This window comes from Lactuca virosa, chromosome 7 (genome assembly GCF_052849685.1).
Source record: "Lactuca virosa cultivar CGN04683 chromosome 7, Lactuca_virosa_CGN04683_v6, whole genome shotgun sequence".
In the NCBI taxonomy this organism is placed as follows: domain Eukaryota; kingdom Viridiplantae; phylum Streptophyta; class Magnoliopsida; order Asterales; family Asteraceae; genus Lactuca; species Lactuca virosa.
The window spans coordinates 106,120,046-106,143,886 of record NC_136432.1 but is presented as its reverse complement, the minus strand read 5'-3'; the positions used below and the strand labels follow the sequence as shown (position 1 = coordinate 106,143,886).

General features: G+C 31.9%; 1 protein-coding gene across 1 annotated transcript; it reads right to left on the bottom strand.

Moving 5' to 3' along the window:
- Nucleotides 1–22,284: 22,284 nt before the first annotated feature.
- On the bottom strand, nt 22,285–23,100 carry LOC145125789 (EG45-like domain containing protein). Its single transcript, XM_079061202.1, has 3 exons — nt 22,948–23,100; nt 22,574–22,850; nt 22,285–22,483 (listed from the first exon to the last, which is right to left on the bottom strand). The coding sequence occupies exons 1-3, from the start codon at nt 23,054–23,056 to the stop codon at nt 22,477–22,479; spliced, it is 393 nt and encodes a 130-aa protein (XP_078917328.1). The 5' UTR covers nt 23,057–23,100; the 3' UTR covers nt 22,285–22,476.
- Nucleotides 23,101–23,841: the final 741 nt, after the last annotated feature.

The following is a 23,841-nucleotide window of genomic DNA, read 5'->3' as shown; positions in this document are numbered from 1 at the left end:
GTTTCTGAATTAGATGTTGCTTTAAAAACAAAAAGACAGCCATTTAAACTATATTTAGTCAATATATCAATTAAATAATAAAAAATTCATTAGTTTCATAAAAAAAACATAATTTAACTCTAAAGTTTTATTTTTAAAAGAACATAAAATCATTATCGTAACATCGACCGAGTTGATTCAAATTTCCACAAAGATTGAACCCAACCATTTATAGTTTTCGTGTTTTACGTTTCTTTCATTTTTTTCTCCGATTCAAAGGAAAATGATACCTAAATTAAGCTCAAAGGTAAGAATTTTGGTGAACATTTCCCTAAAATCTATTATATACTTTCTTTATTATAATACAATTAAAACTAGTATTTAAGTCCCACGTGTTGTGACGGTAAACTTGTTTGCAATCAACAAAAACCGAAAACTATAAAAAAAAATTATGTAACAGAAAAAAATATAACTTTAATGCGCAAGATAAGTCTTTTGCAATTTATAGATAAAATGTGATTTACAAATGTTAACGGTTCATATATAACATAATTTTAGTTATACCATATCAAGTGGATAAAAAAAGTATTAAAATAAAATTTGATCCAAACAATTATCTATGGAAAAAGGGGACGAAAATAAGGCTTTAAAGTGCATCTTAAAGAAATTAATAAAAACGAAAACCATAAAAAGTATTAAAAAATATAATTTTAAAATATAATAAAGATAAATGACAACTTATAAAATACCAATAATTTATCATGAAGAATAAAAATTGTTAGATCCAAAATTTTTGTGAAAAAAATATAAGAATCTATATAGACCAACAAATTTCTATTTCAAGAAAAACTTTTTTTTTAGGTTTTGTATTATATATAGTAAAAGTTGTAATATAACATGATTTTACCAAATGAAATGAATAGTAGCTTGAAGTGATATGAACGGTATTTTAAATTAATCCTTATATAATATAAAAAATGAACAAAAAAATTCAAGCTTGATGAATAGTTTTCTAATTTTTTCCTCTTCTATCTTCTTTTTCTTAATCGAATTTAATTATGCTTTCCTAAGAAAAGTAATACCTTGTTACTAGTCGTGGTTACGATTCTGACCAATTCCAAATGAAATTCAAAATCATAACTATAGAGTAAATATACATAAGATAATGATGGCTAATGGCTTAGTCAAGAACTCAACACCACATAGATATATACTTTGGATAATCTTAAGCATAGATAAATTACAAAAGTGGTCCGGTTTATAAGTTTATCAGATATTGCGGTTTTTAAATTATATTTAGTAATGTTTCGTTCCTACATATGAAACATGTTGCAGTTATGGTCATTCATCCATTTGAAAGGATATTTTTATCATTTCAAATTTCTTTTATCATTTTAATTTATTGAATTATAATAATAAATACAAAAAATATCATATTGGTGCCTCCAAGTGAAAATCTGCAACTAAAAAAAACACAAACACACATACACGCACAATTCGAAAATGAGTCATGGATTTTGGATTTTTACAAAGCGTCTTAAAATTGGAAATTGACAGGTTACTTTCACGAAACGGTTTCACAGATTCATTGTATCAATGGCTGTTGGTTTAGGTTTGTTAAGGGATGCTCTGAATTACTGTGATTCTTTGTTCCATACTTGTTGACTAACATGGCAAAAGATGGAAAGGTTTGTGGATTTTTTGTTAAAGTAATATATTTTCTTAAATTTCTTTATTTTTAAAAACCAAATTGTAAATTAAGACAAATTATGTATCGAATTTTAATTTAGTTCAAATATTCCAATTAAATTTTTGAAAATTAAAATCAATTTAAATTCATTTAATTGAATTGGATCGAACTGATCCGTCCTAAAAACGTTGCTAAAGCCATGGACTGAAATCCATATATTTTTATTATTCACTCTACAAAATATATTTTAAATATTTTATTAGTGTTATATTATTTAATTAAAACATGAAACCAAATACCATTTGCTTTCTATTAGTATTTTACGTTATTAATGGTTAAAATAAAGGGAAATTCTTTTAAAAAAAATGCACATACTAGATGTACCCATAATCTTGTCCAACGTCGATGACAACGTTTGAAAATTAAAATGCATTTTGTTATAAAAATATATGATTCAGAAACAAAAGACTTGCATAGTTGATTTATTAAATCATTGATATTTTGTTTCGGATTAGATGATTGTCGTTTAATAACAAAAATCAACCATTTAATCAATATATTAACTGAATCATTAGAATAACATTCATTAATGATTTGTATCTAAAAAACAAGAGCTAGTTGTTAACTCAAACTTTATATATTAGAGACTAGTTGTGTGACCCATGTATTGTTAATTTAATAAAAAAAAGTAAAATATAAAAGTCAAAATATTTGAAAACTTTGAATTTATAAGAAAAAAAAATAATGAATTATTATTATTGAAATTTTTTTATTCATTAAAATTTAAACAAATAATTTAAATAAATAAACAAACGAAACTAATGAACTTGAATTTAAGATTTTAAAATTAAAATGTAACTTCATTAATGAAATTGATATTAATTTATTACTATATTTATAGTAATTATTACATTAAATATTATATTAAATTTAATAAAATAGAAAAACTCATAAGACATTTGAAAAAAAAATTAATTCAAAATAAACACAAAATAACATTTGGCAAATTGAATAAGAGTGTGACATTTGGCAAAAAAACATTCACTTATTAGAGATTATTAATATGTTTCATATTTATATATAATAATCTTTATAATAAATTCGTTTTATATTTAATTATGATAATATTTATTATAATTAATGTTTCTTATAAGTGTCTTTAATCTTCTTATTAGAAAATATCTATATTAAGAGCATTAATCGATTATCTTAACAACGATTGTGCTGACGATTAAAGTTTCTAAAAAAGAAGAATCCAACCGTTTACAACTTTCATGTTTTACCTTTGTTCCAACTTTTTGCCAATTCTGCTCAATATCATATCCAAAAATAAGCTCAAAATATACAGATTTTTCTAATCATTTAGTTAAAATGTAATATAAGCACTATTTACTATAATACAAACTATAAAAAGTAAATTAAGTTTAAGCTTGTTGAATAGTTTCCTAAATTTCATCAGTCTTTTTATCTTCTTTTCTTTTTATGAGACTTAAATTTTGCTTCCCTAAAGAAAAGTAAAACTTCCTTACCAGTCATGGTTATGATCATAACTACTTGCAAATAAAAGTCAAAATTAATAACTAGGAAAGAAAGTCTACGAGAATGCCTTAGTTAGCAAGCCAACATTACATAAATATATAAGTAAATTGCAGAAACCGTCGATAAGGTTTGCTCCTATTTGCAGGTTTAGTCCAAATTTAAAAACTTTTATAGGTTACTTCTATATGTTTTTTTTTCTTCTTGTTTTGATGTGAATTGGTGTTTATATGATGCTTTCTATGTGTAGTTTTTTTGTGATGTTTTTTGTTGCATTTTTATATACTAAGTGTATCTCTTTTAGGTTTGGTGTTGATTTAAAAACGATTTGAAGATGATTTGATGTTGTTCTTTTGTGTTGTCAAACGGACTATTAATGTTTTTCTGTTGTCAAACTTGTGTTAAATACTTTTAAATTGTCTCTTGTTGAACATTTTTTTTAAATGACTTATTTTGAAAAGATGAATGTACCCGTAGACCAAATCGTCTTTATCACCTTCATACTGCTCAGTTTAAGTTAGTGCACATGAGGTACCTGTTGGATTATGTGTCTAAGCTCATAACTATAATTGGTATATACTTGACCCGAGAGTAGCATGGTCCATTCGGGTTGCATATCATCAGGACAATTTGTGGATGGATATTTGATTACGAGGTTATTTATGATTGATTAACATATTATAAGTTCTAATATATTAATATGAAATCATATTATTTAATTAGTATTGATCAATAATTAATTTTGAATTAATTTAGTGATCAAAAGAGACTGATTAAATTAACAGGGACTGATTATGTAATCAATGATATATATATATATATATATATATATATATATATATATATATATATATATATATATATATATATATATAGTTTGGACTATTGATCCATGATGGGCTAAGTTTATGTAAGTTTCCGTGAAGAGTCAGCCCACATGAAATATGGATCATAACCCACAGTGTATGGATAGGGTTTACCCATGACTCTTGGATTCCTACATATATATATATATATATATATATATATATATATATATATATATATATATATATATATATGTATATATATATATATATATATATATATATATATATATATATAACCCCATGGCTAAAATCGGTTACAACAAGTGTTCTTGGAGTTTATAACCGATTTTGTGTGCCTAGTAATCTCTCTCAAGTCATCCAATTGTTCAAGGGTGTGTTGTGAACCGTTTGAAGCACCACATTTGGGGTGCTAAGTTCTTAAAGGACAAATACATCAAGCTACAACAAGAGGTAATTCTATAACTCACTTTTATGTTGTTTATGTCAATTGTATGCTAGTAGTAGGCTTTATGCTTCGGAAACAGTATTGCATGTATAATTAGAGAAAACATAGATCCAAAGCATTTAGCTTTGTATGTGCACCATAGGATGTTGTAGTATACAAAACCCAACCGTGGTATCAGAGCCTATGATTGTTTTCTATTATATTTGTTGCATGGCTTATTTTTCAAAGCTGAAAAACTGTTCTGTCAGCATGTACTCGACGAGTCCATTCTTGGACTCGACGAGTAGGTTGCTTTTTGCCTTGAACTCGACGAGTCCATAGTTGGGCTCGTCGAGTTGGATGATAAGACAGTAGTTTTTCGGGATTTTTGACTTGTTTTGGATTATGATCATCACCACAAAATGTTTTAGTTCATAAATTTTGATTTTGTTGGTATGGTAATGATTATACTCATCCAATTAAAAGATAATTGTCAAAAATTCAAGATTTGTATTAGTTTATATGTTAGGCTAATATCTTGTAAATTTTTGATGTGAATTATCTTGACTTATGAGTTGAATTAGATCATAGGAAAATTATAAGATAATTTTGTTTATTTAAAATATTGATCTGAATGTTCTTTAAAGTCCTCCATAACTTGTCCTCAAGTTATGGAACATGAAAAGTTTTTTCATAAAAAACCACATTAAACTCATAAGTTATGGAAATCAAAGGTTTTTCAAGAGTTATAAAACTTGCCCTCAACTTTTGGTATTTGAAAAGTCTCAAATTAAGAAACTCTTGTAATTAAAAAGGTGTAACTCTTGGGTACATAAATTAAAAAATTAATTAAATAGTTTTTAATTTTGAATTTTTTATATTTAGAACCTTGAAGTATTTGAGTAGTTCAAATTGCACATTATGGACTTTATTAAATTAATTAAAGTGTTTAATTAAAAGAGAATTAATAATTCCATAATGACATGGTTTAAGTTTAATTAAATTAAGAGTATAATTTATTAATAGATTAAACCATCTAATATTTTAAAAGTTTAAAATACACCCTTATACTATATAAAATTAAAAGTTTAATAATTATATATGTATAAGTTAAAAAGTCAGTCTTACTGTTAGTAGGCATCATTCACGAAGTCGGTCTATAAGAGGGGTATAAGGTTACTGCCTATAAAATGGTGGTTTAATGGGTGTCCACTCTCACCCACCGCTTCCTTGACTGGTGGAGGGTCGTTAGCCGAACGGATAGGATATGACATTAGTTCTCATTAAAAGTATCATGAAAATACCAAGTAACTAAACACTTATAAATTCCCAATCTTAGTTACTTAGGAAAAATGTGAATTTGGTGCTAACTCATGAAATTGCACTTTGCACCTTGTTAAGTCGTTAGTGGAGCGTGTGTGGTTAACCGGCACACTAATCTGGGTCTGGCAGTGTGTGGCAAAGGTTAGCTTGATGTTAATCATAGATCAATGGAGTGTGTGGAAAACCGGCACATTGATTAGGTGATCTGTAACATTAAGAGTACCAAGCACATTTGCATGGTTATTCACATCTTGTTTGTGATCCTCGGCATCCCAGTCACAAACTTGAAGGGCACAATCGAGATTTAAACATGTCATTGAAAAGTTCAATGAATCTCAAAGAATCTAGGAATTTCAATTTATTTAAAACCTAAAGTCCATTTTCGTTTTTCGTAGTGGAAATTGGTAAATCGTCATTTACCTACCTTCAAATATTTTGCAATTGGATTACGGAATCCCTCTTCCGAATTGTAAAATATTATGTCGGGTCTTAGCCTTAATATTTCAAGTTAGGTGTTATATTAAGGACTTAAATCAACTAAACTTGAATTTCTCCCTCGTAGATATGTAGTTCAGACAAGTATGGTCTTCCTAAATCTTTTGGAAAGAGCCTTCCTTATGAAGATGGTGTTCCACGATTGGATCGTGGAAATGGAAATCATGCTTCACTTCCTCCACCTCCTCCGATAATTCTCCCTTACCCACATGTTCATAGATTTGAAAAGTTTAAGGTCACTCAAGCCCTATTGGCTGGCAAACACCAAGATGAAAGGTTTGTGTGTGCACATGTCTTGGAGATGAAGTCACACATTGACATGCTGGGAATTTTGGGTGTCGTTGTTTCAAGGAAGTTGGCTGTTGACTTGGTTCTTCAATCACTTCCTAAGTCATATAGAGGGTTCTTTAAGGACTACTATATGGGAGATCACTACATGACCTTATTGATCTAACATATTTGCTTGTTGCTGCTGAATCAGCAATGATTTGGTGCACTGGTAAAACAAATTTGATTGGAAGATCTACTTCCCAAACTTCCATGGACATTGACAATGGCAACATTGGAAGTCCAGAAATGCTTTCTCTTCCCAATAGAAAGAGATCAGTCGTGGCCAACTCATTTGACCAAATGGTAAAGAGAAAGGCTAAGTCTGAGATAGTCCCGTGTACCATTCCCAAAGAGTCATTATGTTTCTATTGCCAAGAGAATGGGCATTGGTTGCGAAGCTGCCATATTTACCTGAAAGACCACAAGGATGGTAAAATCAGAGTATATGACTCTGCTTCAAGTAAGTCCACTATCTAACTCTATTAAGTTCCTATTTGGACATTCTTAATACATGATGTAGTGTAATTACATTTTGATGTTTTGTAGGATCGAAGAAAAGAATGGAAGCTTAAATGAAGAGTAAGCTGATTCTGATCGCGAAGAGATGGATTTCGATCGCATGGTTCGATGATCAGAATTTTGAGCTGCTGCTTAAGAGTTATGATAGATTGCTTAGGAATAGATAACAACATAGTTTTCATTTGTAATTGCATTGTAAGGAAAAGTTTTTCCGCAATTTTATAAATAAAAGAAAATTTTTTGATTTTATTTTATTTTAAGTTTCCTTACAATGGCATTTGTGAAAATTGTTGTTTATGTGTTTCCATTGATAGCAATATTGGAAAATGGATTTGATTCTTTCGTTTGTGGTAGTGTCAAGATTTATCAAATAAGGAAAGATTCTCATCACCCAAGTTTCAGTTGGATAGAAACTTGGAATCATGCAACTTGTATTATGTGATGAATGAGAACCTTCATCTTTGGGAAATTAAGACTAATTCCTTGTTCACATGTATATGTAAGTCAAGTGAAGGACTAGGGGATCAGGTACACTGGGTTGTGCACTGGTCAGGTCCACCACAAAGAATGATAAGACCATTCGTCATGATTTATGAAAGTTAGTAAATATGGTTATACTTACAAGATTAAGTGTAATTCTGAATCATTGAAAAAGTTTCAATGTATAGCAGAAAGAATAAGAAAATTCAATTAGGCAGAAAGATAAAAGTTTCTCCAATCTGAAAGGAAGGGAGAGTACTTGAGTATCGCGTTTTATGATCATCTTAATGATTATGAAACCATATCACAATTGATCCTCTAAGCACATCTTAGTGCATTTCTATGGTTAAGAAGAAGAATAGTGAATTGTTGAAATGGTTAAATTAAAAAGATGAGTCATATTTCGTTCCAAAATCAAGTCTTAGAGTCATACTCCAAGATTGTGCCTTGAGTGACATAATCTTAAGAAGGTTTATAACACTCATCAAATGTAGAGTAAAATGTTGCTTACTCTTGTACATTTGAAATTGGTAAGTTGTGATGTCTTGGATAAGACAAAGACCAACTAAGACCAATTATGTGAAGTGTTTTTCTTGATAAGAACCGGAACTAACTCTTGAATATTTGTTGTCAAGTAATGTTTCTTGACAGAGAGAATATTATATGAAAAGAGGACAATGTGAGTCTTAAAGATCTTGAAAAGTTTCAAGAACTAATCAAGAATGAACCTGTTGTTTATCACTAGCACACGACTTGAGGTTTGGAACCTATCGTGTTGACATATTCATGTTTCCGTGCCCATTCCAATTGAAGTTGAAAATGCATGTGAGTTCTATGAGTGCTCAATTGTTTGCATAACAACTTGGAAGCAATGGTAGGCCCTTGTGCTGCCAGGTGGCAAGAAATTAAGATTGAACAAGTTCAGTCCATATGAGTTTAGATTTGTCACTAACCTTATCTTGTGATTATGGTTATGACAAATTCACATGGATAGGAACACATACACCATAAAATCTAAATGTCATACGGTTTCTCTCCAATTCATGAAAATGATTGTGAGGAAACACTTTCACTAAGCAGATTTTAAGGATATAGCAATTGTGATATTTGCATTCTCAAATTCGATTATGATTACGACATCCCTCTTCATAGTTCGAATTGTGAGAAATGGAAAATACTTTGAACATTCGGAACTTATTGTTGTAAGTTTTGAAATAGTTTAGACACACAAATAAGCTTTCTAATAAAAGGTGTATGAGCTTAGATAAAGGCTTATCGAAGCATCTCGTATCAGAAATCTGAACTTTGGTAAGAAAGTCAATAAGTATTGATTTCTAGAAGTCCAGCTTATTTCTGGGTACATGTCAAAGCTAGTGGGAGCATAAGTGTTATGCTAATAAGAATGTAATTACTGTGCTAGTGGGAGCATAATTATTACGTTAAGTGTAGCGAGTTAGCAATGTTAATTATAGAAAACAAAAGTTTCAATTCGCAAAATTGCAGGGTTTGAAAAGTTGTTTTGAAATAATTAAGGGAGAGAAATTCATACTTCATTTCAAATCTAAAAGCTCAGATTGAGATTTTAATCAAATTTAGTCAAGGATATATATGAATGTTATGTTGAAAAGATTTGACATAAGGAAATTCTATATATGGAAATATTATAGCAGGAGACTGGTAAAGTATCATGTTTTATTTTAGACATTATGAATCGTATCCCATATGCTTCGGGTATAGGATCGATTGATCGATTGCATATGCTATAATATTTATGTGTTCTAAATTTTCCAAATGCCTAGGGAATTAAGAAGGAAAAGGACCAGAACCGGATATGACTAAAGTTGTTAAACAATTGCTAAGAACAATCTAAGGTTCGCTAAAGATTGGTTGCTTGTGGGCAATTGGAAGTATTGTAATGGATGGACCATATTGAAGTTATTATGAATAGACAGAATTCTATTAATAATGAGCTGTCATATGGAAAATATGGAAATGTTTCCATAATGGGAGTTGGATATTAAGAATCTATGTGTAGGTTAGAAACTTTTATGCAAGAAGGATGTTCAAAGGAATATACTTTGAATTTGAGACTTCGCTTCCATGGAATTGTTTTGTTATTAATCACCAGTGGAAAGTTTTGTAATTTCATTGTCCAAGTCTCTGTGACTTTGGTGCATTGAAATTACAAAAGGATTATTGCATAAAGGTTAGAACCAAACACATTCTAATAGTGACAAGAATTTGGTATTCTTACACCGGGGATAAATATTTGGAATCGTGAAATGAGCATCATTGAAATGTTGTCAATTGATCTATTTCACAAAGGAAGGACCATAGGCGAACATAGTGTGCATGCTTGGAGCATGGGATAACTATTGTTTTAATTCAAGTATTAAGTTGATTAATCGAAACATTGTAGAATGAATAATGTGTAATCAATATGGTGATTAAATAAAAGGTGTTTTATTTATATTCATAAGTTCTGAGAACATATTGGATTCGATTATTCTTGTGTTTCACTTTTCATGTTTCGAATTCAATAATAATAAGATTATTCAAACTATCCACAGTCGATCATACTTTGGAAGTAGGTATTGAGGCAAGACTGTCATGAATCTGACTATAGATTGTCTAGGTGTTTTAGACATAACACAAGTTTGCTGCAATGTTCATGAGTACTCCTGTAATAAGATTTGAGTATTAGATTAAACCCACGCTCATCTGAATCACTTCATGGATTTCATCACCAGTGATTGTGAGATGATAATATCTTATATTCATGAAACCAAGACATATGACTTGTAGTTTACAAGTTGGTCTCACATTGACATATGTAAACGCACCAGTAACTTGGTGTTATAAAGCATATTGTTATGTGTGATTTAATGAGTAAGTACAAGCAATCATTTAAGTCGAAGTTTATCCATTCCTTTTACCCTTAGAAGGATAAAAGGGATATCTGTGGGCCCCTCGATGATTTAGTGATGACAAACCTGAGTGCTTGGCCAAGCCTGGACTGATTTGATTTGTTCAATTAGTCATTCGTCATAAATCAGAAATCAGGAAACAACACATGGATAGAGAGAATGATTATAATCCAGGTCTCATGTCCATACGATATCTAGAATAGAGGAATATATGATCCCTTATCTAATGGACGCGTCATTGACTAAGTCAGAGTTCGACAACGGCTTTTAAAAGCTACTATTGCTAGTCGGGATTTTGGAGTCGTACTTGCAATAATATTTATTAGACTTATCCAAGTGGGAGACTGTTGGATTATGTGTCTAAGCCCATAACTATAATTGGTATGTACTTGACCCGAGAGTAGCATGGTCCATTCGGGTTGCATATCACTAGGACAATTTATGGATGGATATTTGAGTACGAAGTTATTTATGATTTATTAATATATTATAAGATCTAATATATTAATATGAAATCATATTATTTAATTAGTATTAATCAAGAATTAGTTTGGAATTAATTTAGTGATCAAAAGAGACTAATTCAATTAACGGGGACTGATTATGTAATCAATGATATATATATATATATATATATATATATATATATATATATATATATATATATATATATATATATATATATATATATATATATAGTTTGGGCTATTGATCCATGATGGGCTAAGTTTATGTAAGTTTCCATGAAGAGTTAGCCCACATGAAATATGGATCATAACCCATAGTGTATGGATAGGGTTTACCCATGACTCTTGGATTCCTACATATATATATATATATATATATATATATATATATATATATATATATATATAACCCTATGGCTAAAATCGGTTACAACAAGTGTTCTTGGAGTTCATAACCGATTTTGTGTGCCTAGTAATCTCTCTCAAGTTATCCAATTGTTCAAGGGTGTGTTGTGAACAGTTTGAGGCACCACATTTGGGGTGCTAAGTTCTTAAAGGCCAAACACATCAAGCTACAACAAGAGGTAATTCTATAACTCACTTTTATGTTGTTTATGTCAATTGTATGCTAGTTGTAGGCTTTATGCTTTGGAAACAATATTGCATGTATAATTAGAGAAAACATAGGTCCAAAGCATTTAGGGTTGTATGTGCACCATAGGATGTTGTAGTATACAAAACCCAACTGTACCCACTCCATAGCCACATTTCACAATTTTATTACTATTTAAGTTGAACCACCCCATGAACACCCAACCACACAACCCGTCCATTCTCATTTCTCATATTATTCAACCCCCATCGATCTTTGACAAAACCCCATTGCCCTCAAACATTTGATTTTGCCCAAAGCCCTACTGTCCCTCCTTCACTCGATGGTACTTCGTTGCACCGTATCTATAAAAAAAATATTCTTATGACAATGAAGACCAACATATGAAGATGATGGTCTAACACGGTATCAGTGACGACAACACATTGAGGGGTTTCTGATCAACGACGATCACACCATGAGGTATTATGTATTGAGTGATCAACAAGGAAAATTTTTCTTTGTGTAGTTTTTTGTTGCATTTTTATATACTAAGTGTATCCTTTTTAGGTTTGGAATTGATTTAGATAGGATTTGAAGATGATTTGATGTTGTTCTTTTTGTGTTGTCAAATGTAGTATTAATGCTTTTGTGTTGTCAAACTTGTGTTAAATACTTTTAAATTGTCTCATGTTGAACATTTTTTTAATGACTTATTTTGAAAAGATGCAGGTACCCATAAACCAAACCGTATTTATCACCTTCAGTTATGATTGTATTACGAGCCGAGGGTTATGCAAGGGATAATGTTCAGTGTTCAGTTGTGATCTAGGAATCATATGTTGAGGTTTAGATTATCTTTTATGAGGTTATGGAGCATTAGTAGTGGCACATGATGGATATGTGACTAGGTTCATGTTGAGGGTTGTGTTAGAGCCTCTCTGCATGTTCTTGTGTGATAAAAGATTTGGGATTTGAAGCATGACCCGAACACCTAATTAGGGTTTAGTGGGATGAGGTTTCGACTAATGTTGATTATGGTTTGGTATGGTGGATGGATGGCAAGACAATGGGTTGGGCCCATGTCTATTGTGGAAGTATTGTAAGCCAATGATGAGAGTCATAGCATTCACTAGGATGAGTTAGGCCATCGTAGGGGTGGTTGTTGGACTGTAGGAGGATCACAACGCATGCATGGGTAAAATCAGACCGTTATTGTTGGTTGATCGCTCCTTGTTGGGAATGAGGATTGTTGGAGCTGTCACAATGTTTAGGCTTGTATAGCTCTCAGAAGGGTGAGACCCATGGGCGAGGCTCGTTTGGTTATGTTAGGATGGGTGAGACCTATGGGCGAGGCATGTTTGGTTATGTTAGATTGGGTGGGATCCATGGGTGAGGACCATTTAACTATGATAGATTGAGTGAGATCTATGGGCGAGGCCTGATTGGTTATGATAGTATGGGTGAGACCCGTGGGCAAGGCCCGATTTGGTTAGGTTAACTTATGTAAGCAGACCATTCACACTTTCGAAGATATGCTCAAGGCATGAGGTGTTAGTCGTAAGTCTCCGGACCAGTGTTGGAGTGATGGGAAGATTAGTATGACCTAAAATCGTAAGTATTACAGTGGATTTGGCAGTATCATGATATATCGTGAAGTTGTATGTGTGTGACTCATGAGGGTGGGACCCGGTAGTAACTGGCTTAGTTAAGGTGTTAGATCACGTTTAGAGTAGGGAAACTCTATGATCAACAGATTAGATCCGTGTGGTAAATAGGCTAGGGTAGCCTTTATCAATTAGACTCTTGGGCGGAGTCTCATTAGGCGACCAGGCATGAGATTGCTAATCTCAGTGGACAGTTAGGGATTCTGCATCTTAGTTTAGTAGAAGGACAACATGGAATCAGGAGACGTCGGATAGAATGAATATGTGAATATTTGGTTATCAGGATGTGAGTTATGTATTGGTTTCGCACCTATGGGTGAGACTCGAGTTGGGAGTCGCCTTTGTTTTTGAGTGAAGGGTTCAACAACAATGAATGCTTATGGATTCTGTTTTCCAATTATCAACAAGAAAATTCAGGTTCGGAAAGGTTTCGTTCGGTTCGGGTTGAGAAATGGAGTTTTTATGGATGTGGGAAGAGATGATTTTGTCTGTTAGGAAGTCAAACACTTTTTAGGGTTTTCAGTTTTCGGGCAATGCAGTTGGGTTTCTTTCATTGGCTGAGGACATAATGATAAGGTTCATTTCATCGTCAGGATGAGTGATTTTTGCTAAGAATGGGCTTTGGTAGCAGTATTGGAAGAGAGTCGACTGGTGTGACAGTGGAAGTACTAAGGAATGATTTCGAGGACGAAATCTAATTTAAGAAGGGGAGAGTTGTAACACCCTGTTTCGGGTTGTTTCGTAATTCAAGGTTGTGGACCAAAATTCGATCATGAAAGGTATTTGGGCTTTGAGTAAGGGAAAGTATAGACCTTACTGAAGGTTGATAATGTTGGCGGTGATATCTAATCCCTAGATTTGTGTGCTAGAACCAATGGGTAGAAAGGGAAGAGGTATAGATTGGGCTTCTTGCATTGATTATGATTTTATTTTCGTATGTGATAAGCCAAAAGTAACTACATAGGATTATGGGGCTCTTCAACACTTTTCTGTGCATATAAAGAACACCGAAAACGGAGTTGAAACGAATAACTTATGGTTGTTTGAAGTTGAGCTGGAAAATGGGAGCCTTGCACTATGCATGGAGTACTCTAAGTACGCAGGGTATAGTGGCTGAAGGTTGGGACACATTTTTACTGGGCTATTTAGGGTGTAGCCTATGTTACGGAGGGCGTAACTATACAGATTAAAACCCTAAGTTTGAGGTTTTAAGCCTATTTAAGGACTCTAACCCCTTGGGGGCCTTCTTATCATCAACCTCTACCCTTTTAAGCCTATAAATCGAAACCCTAGCCAGCTTGTGAGGATTTTTGAATCATTGGAGTGTTTTCTTGTGTGTTTTGTGAAGAAGGAGGTCATTAAAGGTGTGATTGGAGAGTCCAAAGCTTGTAGATCCAGAAACTACTCTTCTTTAACATCCTACAGGAGCTATAAAGCTTGAACCTTGATAATTCATTGATAGATCTAGCTTGTTATAGGTTTTAAAAGCTTTTTGGTCCCTTGATCTTGGGTCTAGTGAGTATGAGCTACTCCATACATCATGGATGGCAGTTTCTAGCATTTCTGAGCTTGTATGGTGATAAAAATGGGAGCTTGGTCACTCCTATCCTTCCATGCATGAGTATTTGGGCATTAGAGTGTGTTTTGGACTTGAGATTTGGTATTGTTCTCTTTTAAGCCATGCAAAGGCATAAATTTAGGAACTTTATCACTCTAGACGTTTATTAGGACCCGGCCTGAGCAATAGATGGTTCGCTTCATGGATTTAGAGCTAAAAATGGAATGGGCCTAACAACGTAGTACGTATGGCGTACTCATAGTATGCATGGCATACCACTACGTACTGCGTAGTATGAGTACGCAGGGAATAAGTCAGTTGCGTTGACCATTGACTTTTTGACCAGTTTGACCCTTGGTCAACTATGAGGGGTTGAGGACTTGGAATGGCAAAATGGTCTTTTGCCCAAATGGGGATTAGCATTGGCTTTTGGACACGTTGAAAAGAGTATTACCTTAATTCCTAATTAGGGTTTGGTTTATGGATATGTTTAACGGAGAGACCTTAGCACCAGTACCTCGAGTGTGAGATCTATCCGTTTACTGGTTGAGGTGAGTCTCTTCCCTATACTCGTGAGTTGAACGCACCAATGTGAGTTTACTAAATTATGTTTTTATAATGCTAGTTGTTTTGTTAATATTTCATGTTATGTTTGTTGGGTGGTGCCAATTATGTATGGTGGGCGGGGCCTGTTAGCCGGGGGGCTCGATGAACATCGGGCAGGGCCCGATGAATGTCGGGCGGAGCCCGATGTATGTATGGTATCCGATATTTTGGGGAACTCACTAACTTTGTGCTTACGGGTTCATGTTTATGGTTTCAAGGGGAAGAGTTTGACGTGATTGTACCGCATCCACCAGTGTTCTGCATGATTTGACTTGTTTTATACTCTGATAATTATATGACATATTTATTTGTCTGATGAGATTTCTAAATTGAATGAATGGTAATTTTTAATCGATTTGAAGGAAAATTTTCACTTAGAATTTTTGGGGAGTTACAGATTTTTACGATTCTACAAGTATAGAAGTATATATATGTATTTTTATACTTGTAGATTTATACGTAAAAATGCATATATATATATATATATATATATATATATATATATATATATATATATATAAAGCGTATTTATATGATGTTTAGTTATACTTTTATGTTTTTAGATGTGTAGAAGTATAAATATGTATTTACATGTAAAAATATGTATTTATACGATGTTTAGTTAAACTTTTTTTTCGTATATAAATATGTTTTTCTCCATAAATACGTATACAATGAATAATAATAATAATAATAAAAACATATTTACGCTACAACATAAAATATTTATAAATATAAAGATTTTTTGGCAAACTTTGTACATCAAGGAATAAGGAATTGCCACAAGGATAAAATGGATATTTGAGGACTTTAATATCAACAATCCCCTTTAAAACGGTTCTATGAATGCATATTTGATGACTTTTCTTAGACGTGTCAAACCCAACAAATAAAGGAGTACGATATACTCCAAAAGAACACTACTATATTGCACTAAAAGGTAGCACAAAACAACTAGGGTCGATCCACAGATACACGAGACAATCAGTCTATACCTATTTGCGCAAGGTACTTTGCTCACCCACAGTAAAGAGGGGGGGGTGAATTCTATGATTAAAACAAACAATTAAAGACACAAGAATTAGCTAAATGAATGAATTAAATTCAGAAATTATAAGGACTCCAACTCAATGTATGACAACTTAGCAATGTGATTCAAAGGTGATTAGATACTTTCTCAATTCTATCGAAGTTGGTACTTGAAAGTGTTAATTAGCTCTAACACTTCCCATTCACCACATTAATTAACCAAAACAAGCTCTTTGATTAACCCTAACATTACTAACCTAATCTAAACAAGCTCTTAGAATTAGATTAAAAGATTGCATTAAACTTTATGTGAATGTTCCCAACAACACCCAATCTTCCTCACAAGCTCGGGAGTGTAAGAATATGTGAATAAGATTTACACTAAATTCATTCAATTGAAATCACTTTAGTGCTTGTTACTTAGTCCAATTCACAAAACAATTACAGATTTTGCAATTAGATAACTTGAATGACTCAACCCTAATTCAAATGACCAATAAGAATCACAATTAGAATCAAACATTTGATTAAAGCAAAATCAAACTCACTAGATAGAATTAAAAGCAAACATCAAGTCATATGATTGAAATCACAACCAATAAGTCAAAACATGAAGTTGGAGAAACTAGGGTTCTAACACATGGCTAGAACAGGATCACAAGTCAAAAGATGGAAATAGTATGCAATTACAACTTACAAATAATAGAAACAATGTTTCCAAATGACAAATGATCAAACCCTTGCAAAAGCCTTCGAAATCCTCTCACCAATAGTGCTCTGATATGATGTGTGTGTCTAAAAATAACCCAATTCCCGTGATATGAAAAATAGGAAAAACTGTCAAAAGTTGGTTTTAGGGTCGAACACGCCCCGTGTCAAGATATAGTAAATCAACACGGGACGTGTTCAGTGTAAAATGACACTTAGTCCTCAATTCTTCTTCCACAGTACAATGCTCAAAATTGCTCAGTTGGGCCAACACGGCCCGTGTCAAAATGGGCTAAACTGACACAGGTCGTGTTCAGCAAGGTCAACATCTTCTTTTCTGGTCAAGCATGACCCGTGCCCACTTTTCATTGTAAATCCAACACGCCCGTGTCCTCCTCTGAATCTGAATCCAAACTTGATTTTTCCAACTTTTCCATTCTTCGCCCGATCATCCCGAAATCTTCACCAATGCTTCCCGGCACCTCGTAAAGCGCGTTCTAACCTCCGGTTTACCTGAAAAGAACATGCAAGCGTGCAAATAAGGTTGTTCTAGAGACTAGCATGAATTGGATGAAATGCAAGAAAAATGAATAATAAATATGCTAAATAGATGCATAAAAGGGACTAAAATGTGTGCAAAAAGGTGCAAAAAATGCACCTAACAACTTTAATATCAACAATCCCCTTTAAAAGTGGGTTCTATGATTGGCGGTTTCACATATGACTTGTCGGCTCGGCTACAGTACCAAGTTCTATAAGCGATTTAACCGATTATTTAACCCGTTTTGAAATAATGTAACTTACTTTTACATTAAACTCGTCATTTATGTCTTTGAATGAGAAGGTTATTGAAAAGAAAGCATATTCACGACCTGTTTTCTTTTTTCTATATTAAGAAGTTGTTACTTATTGAATAGAATCATACATGAGGAGTTTTGTACAGGAGCATTGTGTTTTTTATAAGTATTTACATATCTATAGTACTTTTAAATTTATTTACTAAAACATTGTAAAATTTAAAAATGGATAATGACTTGAAAGGGTAACGGACTTTCGATTTTGTTCACATTTAGTCACTAAACTTTTTTTCATTACCTATTTGTCACTGAACTATTGAAATTGTTCACATTTTACCCTTATGACCGGTAACAACCGGTCATCAGGGTAAATGTGAACAGTTTCAATAGTTCAGTGGCAAATAAAGAATGAAAAAAAGTTTAGTGACTAAATGTGAACAAAATTGAAAGTTTGTTTCCTTCTAAAAAAACGTTTAATGCCTAAATGTGAACAAAGTTCATCTTGTATTATGTTTTAGCAAATTATTTATTTTTGTTAAATTCTAGCAACATTTGTTGATGAAGAAATCTATGAAATAAACAAACAAAACCCCAAAAAATATATTAAAAAAAAACGAAAAAACCAAAACCGAAATAAAAAACCAATGGTTTGGTATTTACCAAAATAAAAAATCAAAATTTCCAATCTGATTTTGATTTAACAAAAAAATGAGCAATTCTCACCCATAGTGGCGTTTTAATTGTTGAATACATAACTATTTTTTTCTAAAAAAAAATATTTTTGTAAAGGTAATATGGATGGGGTGGTTTTGGCACAACACTTCATAAAAGATGTTAACGATTTTACTTAACTCTATATGTCTAGTTAAATAATCATAAATTTCAATAATTATTCAAACTTTTTAAGAAAATACAATCTCAAATATAAATCAATTGTCCGGGTAAATTAAAAATGTGTAAATTCTAAACAAGTTGACTTTCGTTTTCGATATCCTTTGTAATAGTAAATATACTAATATGATGTATGTCAATGCATGAAGTATAACAACATATATAATGTATCAATATATGTATGTATTCTTTTATAAACAACGTATATGGTTTAATGTATGTCAATTTATGTTTTGCATAATTTTATAACACAAAATTATACATATAATATTAGAATAATTTTTCTACATATGATATTGCATAGTTTTATAACATAAAACTTATACATATAATATTGGTTTCTTTTTTCGTTTTTTTATACCTTTTTCGGGGTTTTGTTTTGTTTTGTTTTGTATTTCATAGATTTGTTCATCAACAAATGTTGTTAAAATTTAACAAAAATACATAATTTGCTAAACCATAATACAAGAGGTAAGTTTGTTCACATTTAGTCATTAAACTTTTTTGACAGAGAAACGAACTTTCAACTTTGTTCACATTTAGTCACTAAACTTTTTTTCATTATCTATTTGTCACTGAACTATTGAAACTGTTCACATTTTACCCTTATGACCGGTTGTTACCAGCCATAAGGGTAAATGTGAACAGTTTCAATAGTTCAGTGACAAATAGATAATGAAAAAAAGTTTAGTGACTAAATGTGAACAAAGTCGAAAGTTCGTTACCCTTTCAAGTCATTATCCCATTTAAAATTTCACATGGACCTATCTCTTTTAAATAAAAAATAAAAGAAATTAATTATGCGCCTCCCCGCCGCTCCTTTTCTCGCATTTGCCGCCGGAAAATGATAAGAAACAAGATAATTTGAAAACATTAAAAAAAGATTTCTCCTTTGCTTGTTTGCTCGCTAGAAAATGAAAACAAACATAAACGGCCATAAATGAAAACAACCAAACACGATTTGAATATATTGACAGATTCTTCCGGCTGTGAATTTGGTTTGCTCATCGGAATATGAATACAACCAAACAATTTGGAAATCAAAAAGAAAATTGTTGGAAATGCACAACGTTCATAGATCATGTGCCAAAACATTTCTTGTATATATTTGTTTCAAACATTGGTCGTTCAATCAGTGTCATATAACTTGGAAATTTGGAGGGGAAGGGTTGTTTAACAGACGATACTGAGGGTTATGAATGGGTTAGTCGGTGGCAAGGCTGATGTAGAGGTTCATCCGCAGTGTGGTTTGGGGAGAAGTTCAGCAGTGTTTTGGAGTTGACGATGTCGACCAGGTATTACTGGGATTGCTTGTTATGAAAAAAACTAAAAACCAGTAGACTTCAATCAGGGGCGGATGCATGATTTCATATTAGTGGTTGCACGGGAAAGTCAGGGGATGCACGGTAGTAGAAAAAATAAAATTTTCAAAAATTTTCGAAAAATTTTCCACTACGCCCGGAAAAGTCGGGGGTTGCCGGTGCCACCATGGAACCCACCTAGATCCGCCCCTGACTTCAATCGTTGAAGCATGGCAAAGGTGTTTGTGGTAGGTTCAATGGGTGTATGCGCACTCATGCACAATGGGGTTTTGTAGTGGTGCTAAGGGTTGCCAAATGGTTTTGCAAGTAATGTGAACATCAAATGACAATTAACATGATTTCATTTATTTTATTTAAGTAAAATTAAATGGGAAATAATTTTAAAAGTACTATACTATGTTAAATATTTTTCGTAACCACTACCTTTTAGTAAAAAAACTCTTCTTTCTCGTTAGAGCATCTACAATGATGAGTTCAATGGAAGAGGTGAATGAGGTGACAAATCTAGTTGTCATTAAATCGATGAAACTCTACCATAATGAGATATCATCTTGGCATTGAAGGGATTTGAAGTTCAATGGCCATTGAACTATTCAATGAAAAAAAAGGAAAGTTTACTAATCTTAAATAATACTATAGTTTAGTTTTTGTAACTTTCTAGAGTTGAATGCATTGTAGGAAAAATTGATTGAGTTGTATGGAATGTAGAAAACTGATGTGACAATCCATTGAACTCTAAAAAATTGATTATATTATGGATGCCCTTATACATATTACATAGAAGATGTCTCTTCACGCGGTTTCTTTTTTTTCTTAATTAATTAACTTTATATATATATATATATATATATATATATATATATATATATATTAAAGATGTTCTTAGGAATAATAAATTTGGATGATTTTTGTCAATTTTGACCCTCATTCTTTAGCCATTTTGACACTTTTGGACTTTGCAATCAAAATTTTTACACTTTTTAGGAACCTTTTGATATTTAAAGTTTGGCCACAAAACTTTAACGATTTGACAACTTTGGACCCCTTTACTAAAAACTTGCTAATTCCTACCCCTTTAATTCTTTAGCCATTTTGACACTTTTGGTCATTGTAATCAAAACTTTTACATTTTTTCATAAACTTTGGCCCTCATTCTTTAGCCATTTTGACACTTTTGGTCCTTGCAATTAAAATTTTTACACTTTTTAGGAACCTTTTAATATTAAAGTTTGGCCACAAAACTTTAACGGTTTGACAACTTTGGTCCCTTTTCTAAAAACTTGCTAATTCTTACCCCTTTAATTCTTTAGCCATTTTGACATTTTTGGTCATTGCAGTCAAAACTTTTACATTTTTTCATAAAAAACACAAAAAAAAAAAAAAACGGTCTGGGGCAAAGCCCGGGTTTTTCACCCTTGTCACTTTCTACGGCTGTCATTTTCTTCTTTTGCTATAATTTTTCTATATTGGTCATCATATTTAATTTTTTTGGTTTTTCCTACCCTCACCAAAGTCAACTAAAATAGACAACAACAATGTCTATTAATCTATAAACAAAAACGACATTCAAATCAGGCGCACACAGCCTATGCGGAGTTTGGCCATAAAACTTTAATGGTTTGACAATTTTGGTCGCTTTTCTAAAAACTTGTTAATTCCTACCCCTTTAATTCTTTATCCATTTTGACACTTTTCGTCCTTGAAGTCAAACTTTTACATTTTTTCATAAAAACATAAAAACACAAAAAAAAAAAAAAAAAAAACCGTACGGGGCAAAACCCGGTTTTTTCACCCTTGCACTTTCTACATCTGTCATTTGCTTCTTTTGCTATAATTTTTCTATATTGGTCATCATATTAAATTTTTTTTTTTTGTTTTTCCTATCCTTATCAAAGTCAAGTAAAACAGTCAACAACAACATCTATTAATCTATAAACAAAAACAAATTCAAATCAGACGTACACGGCCAATGCGGAGCATGAGCAACATATCTAGTTATTTTTTATTGATATAATTATATTCATATTCACTTATTCAAAAAGTAGACACATTCCCAAATATAAGTATAATTGAGACTAAAGAAAAGAAATATGACGTCAAACAGATAAAGGAAATAGTACTTCAACTCTATAGAGAAGGAAAGGTAATGTTTTATAACTAAATGCAAAAATATTTATTCAACATATACATTGCCACGAAACGTATACAAACATATGCTTTATTTTCCCCTGAGTATCATTTATTTTAAACCAAACTGATCAAAAGAGAACTGATTATTGGCATGAATGTGTACGTATTTTATTAAATCAGATCCTGAAAATCACAAAGAAAGTAAAAATTAATCAAAAGTTAAACAAAAATATACAAGTTTAAGCAAAGAGAAAAGGTTACATGTATAATTACCGGTTATATTCAATGTTAATTCTCCCCGCATCCGTATTAGCAATCACAGCAAACGCCTCTTGGGAAAGGTCAACTTGATTTGCTGCACATCCGGGACAAAGATCTACAACAGTTACATCAACGCTTCTTCCTGTGCATGGGTTCAGAACACCATCATTGGTTCTTCCGGTGCAAGTAACACGGTACCTAATTCCACATGCAGCTCTGTTGGCAAACAAACCACTGTTTGCTGCTAGAATCATAACCCCACGATCTTCAAAGCCAAAACATGATGATGCTACATAAAACAACATTCAAAATCTCAAAATTAATAAGCTACATGCATGATCATAAATGAATTTACTTTTATCTTTGATGTATGTATATGTACTTACGCACGTAGGGAGGGGTGTAGAAAGTTGCTTGGCCTGCAATGGCATGAGCAACTGAAGCAAAGCATGCAACCATGGCGATCAAGAAAAAAGTTCTCGTAATCAAACCCATCTTTGGTTTTTCTCTTTTGGAACCCTATGTATGATATGTGAAGTTGTCTACTTAATTTGGTGAACAAAAACAAAGAAAGGCTTTCTATTTATAGACAAAAAAACAAACATAAAGACTAGTAAAATGTGCCACAAGTTTCTCGTACGTATTCAACAAAATACAAATGTATCGTTTTAAAAGTCAAGGAAGTGAAGGATCGATGTGAAATTAGGTCGGTCTCTCAAGTTCTAGATGATGGTTAGTTACTTAGTTATTCCAATGTCTTTCAAATTAAAATCTTTCGTTTGATTTATTTTAATTTCAATAGGCGATGAGATGCCCTTGAGATTTCAAGTCTCAACTTGGACCATATATGAAATCTATACATGGAATTTATGAGTAACTAAAAGTGTCTCTTGTATCCTTTTTATTTTATTTTACTTTACTAGTTTATAACCGTGAGAACTATGGTTATAAAACTAATTAAACTTTCATATTAAAAAATAAAAATTATTAATCAATTATTTTAAATAAATTATTGCTTAAGAGATATTTTTTTAGTTATATAAAATTATAATCGTTGGTGTAAATAAATACGTGAAGTTATATCACCTTATCATTTGTATTATTTTTATTTTATTTTTTAATCTAATGTTATTAATTTAATATAATTAAAATGAAAATTTTTAAAATTTGAAATTTAAAATAGGGAATCAATTATTAATTTAACGAAATTAGAATTGGAAATTTAAAATTGGAAATTTGAAATGGATAATTAATAGGTTGACAAATAGACATGATAGATG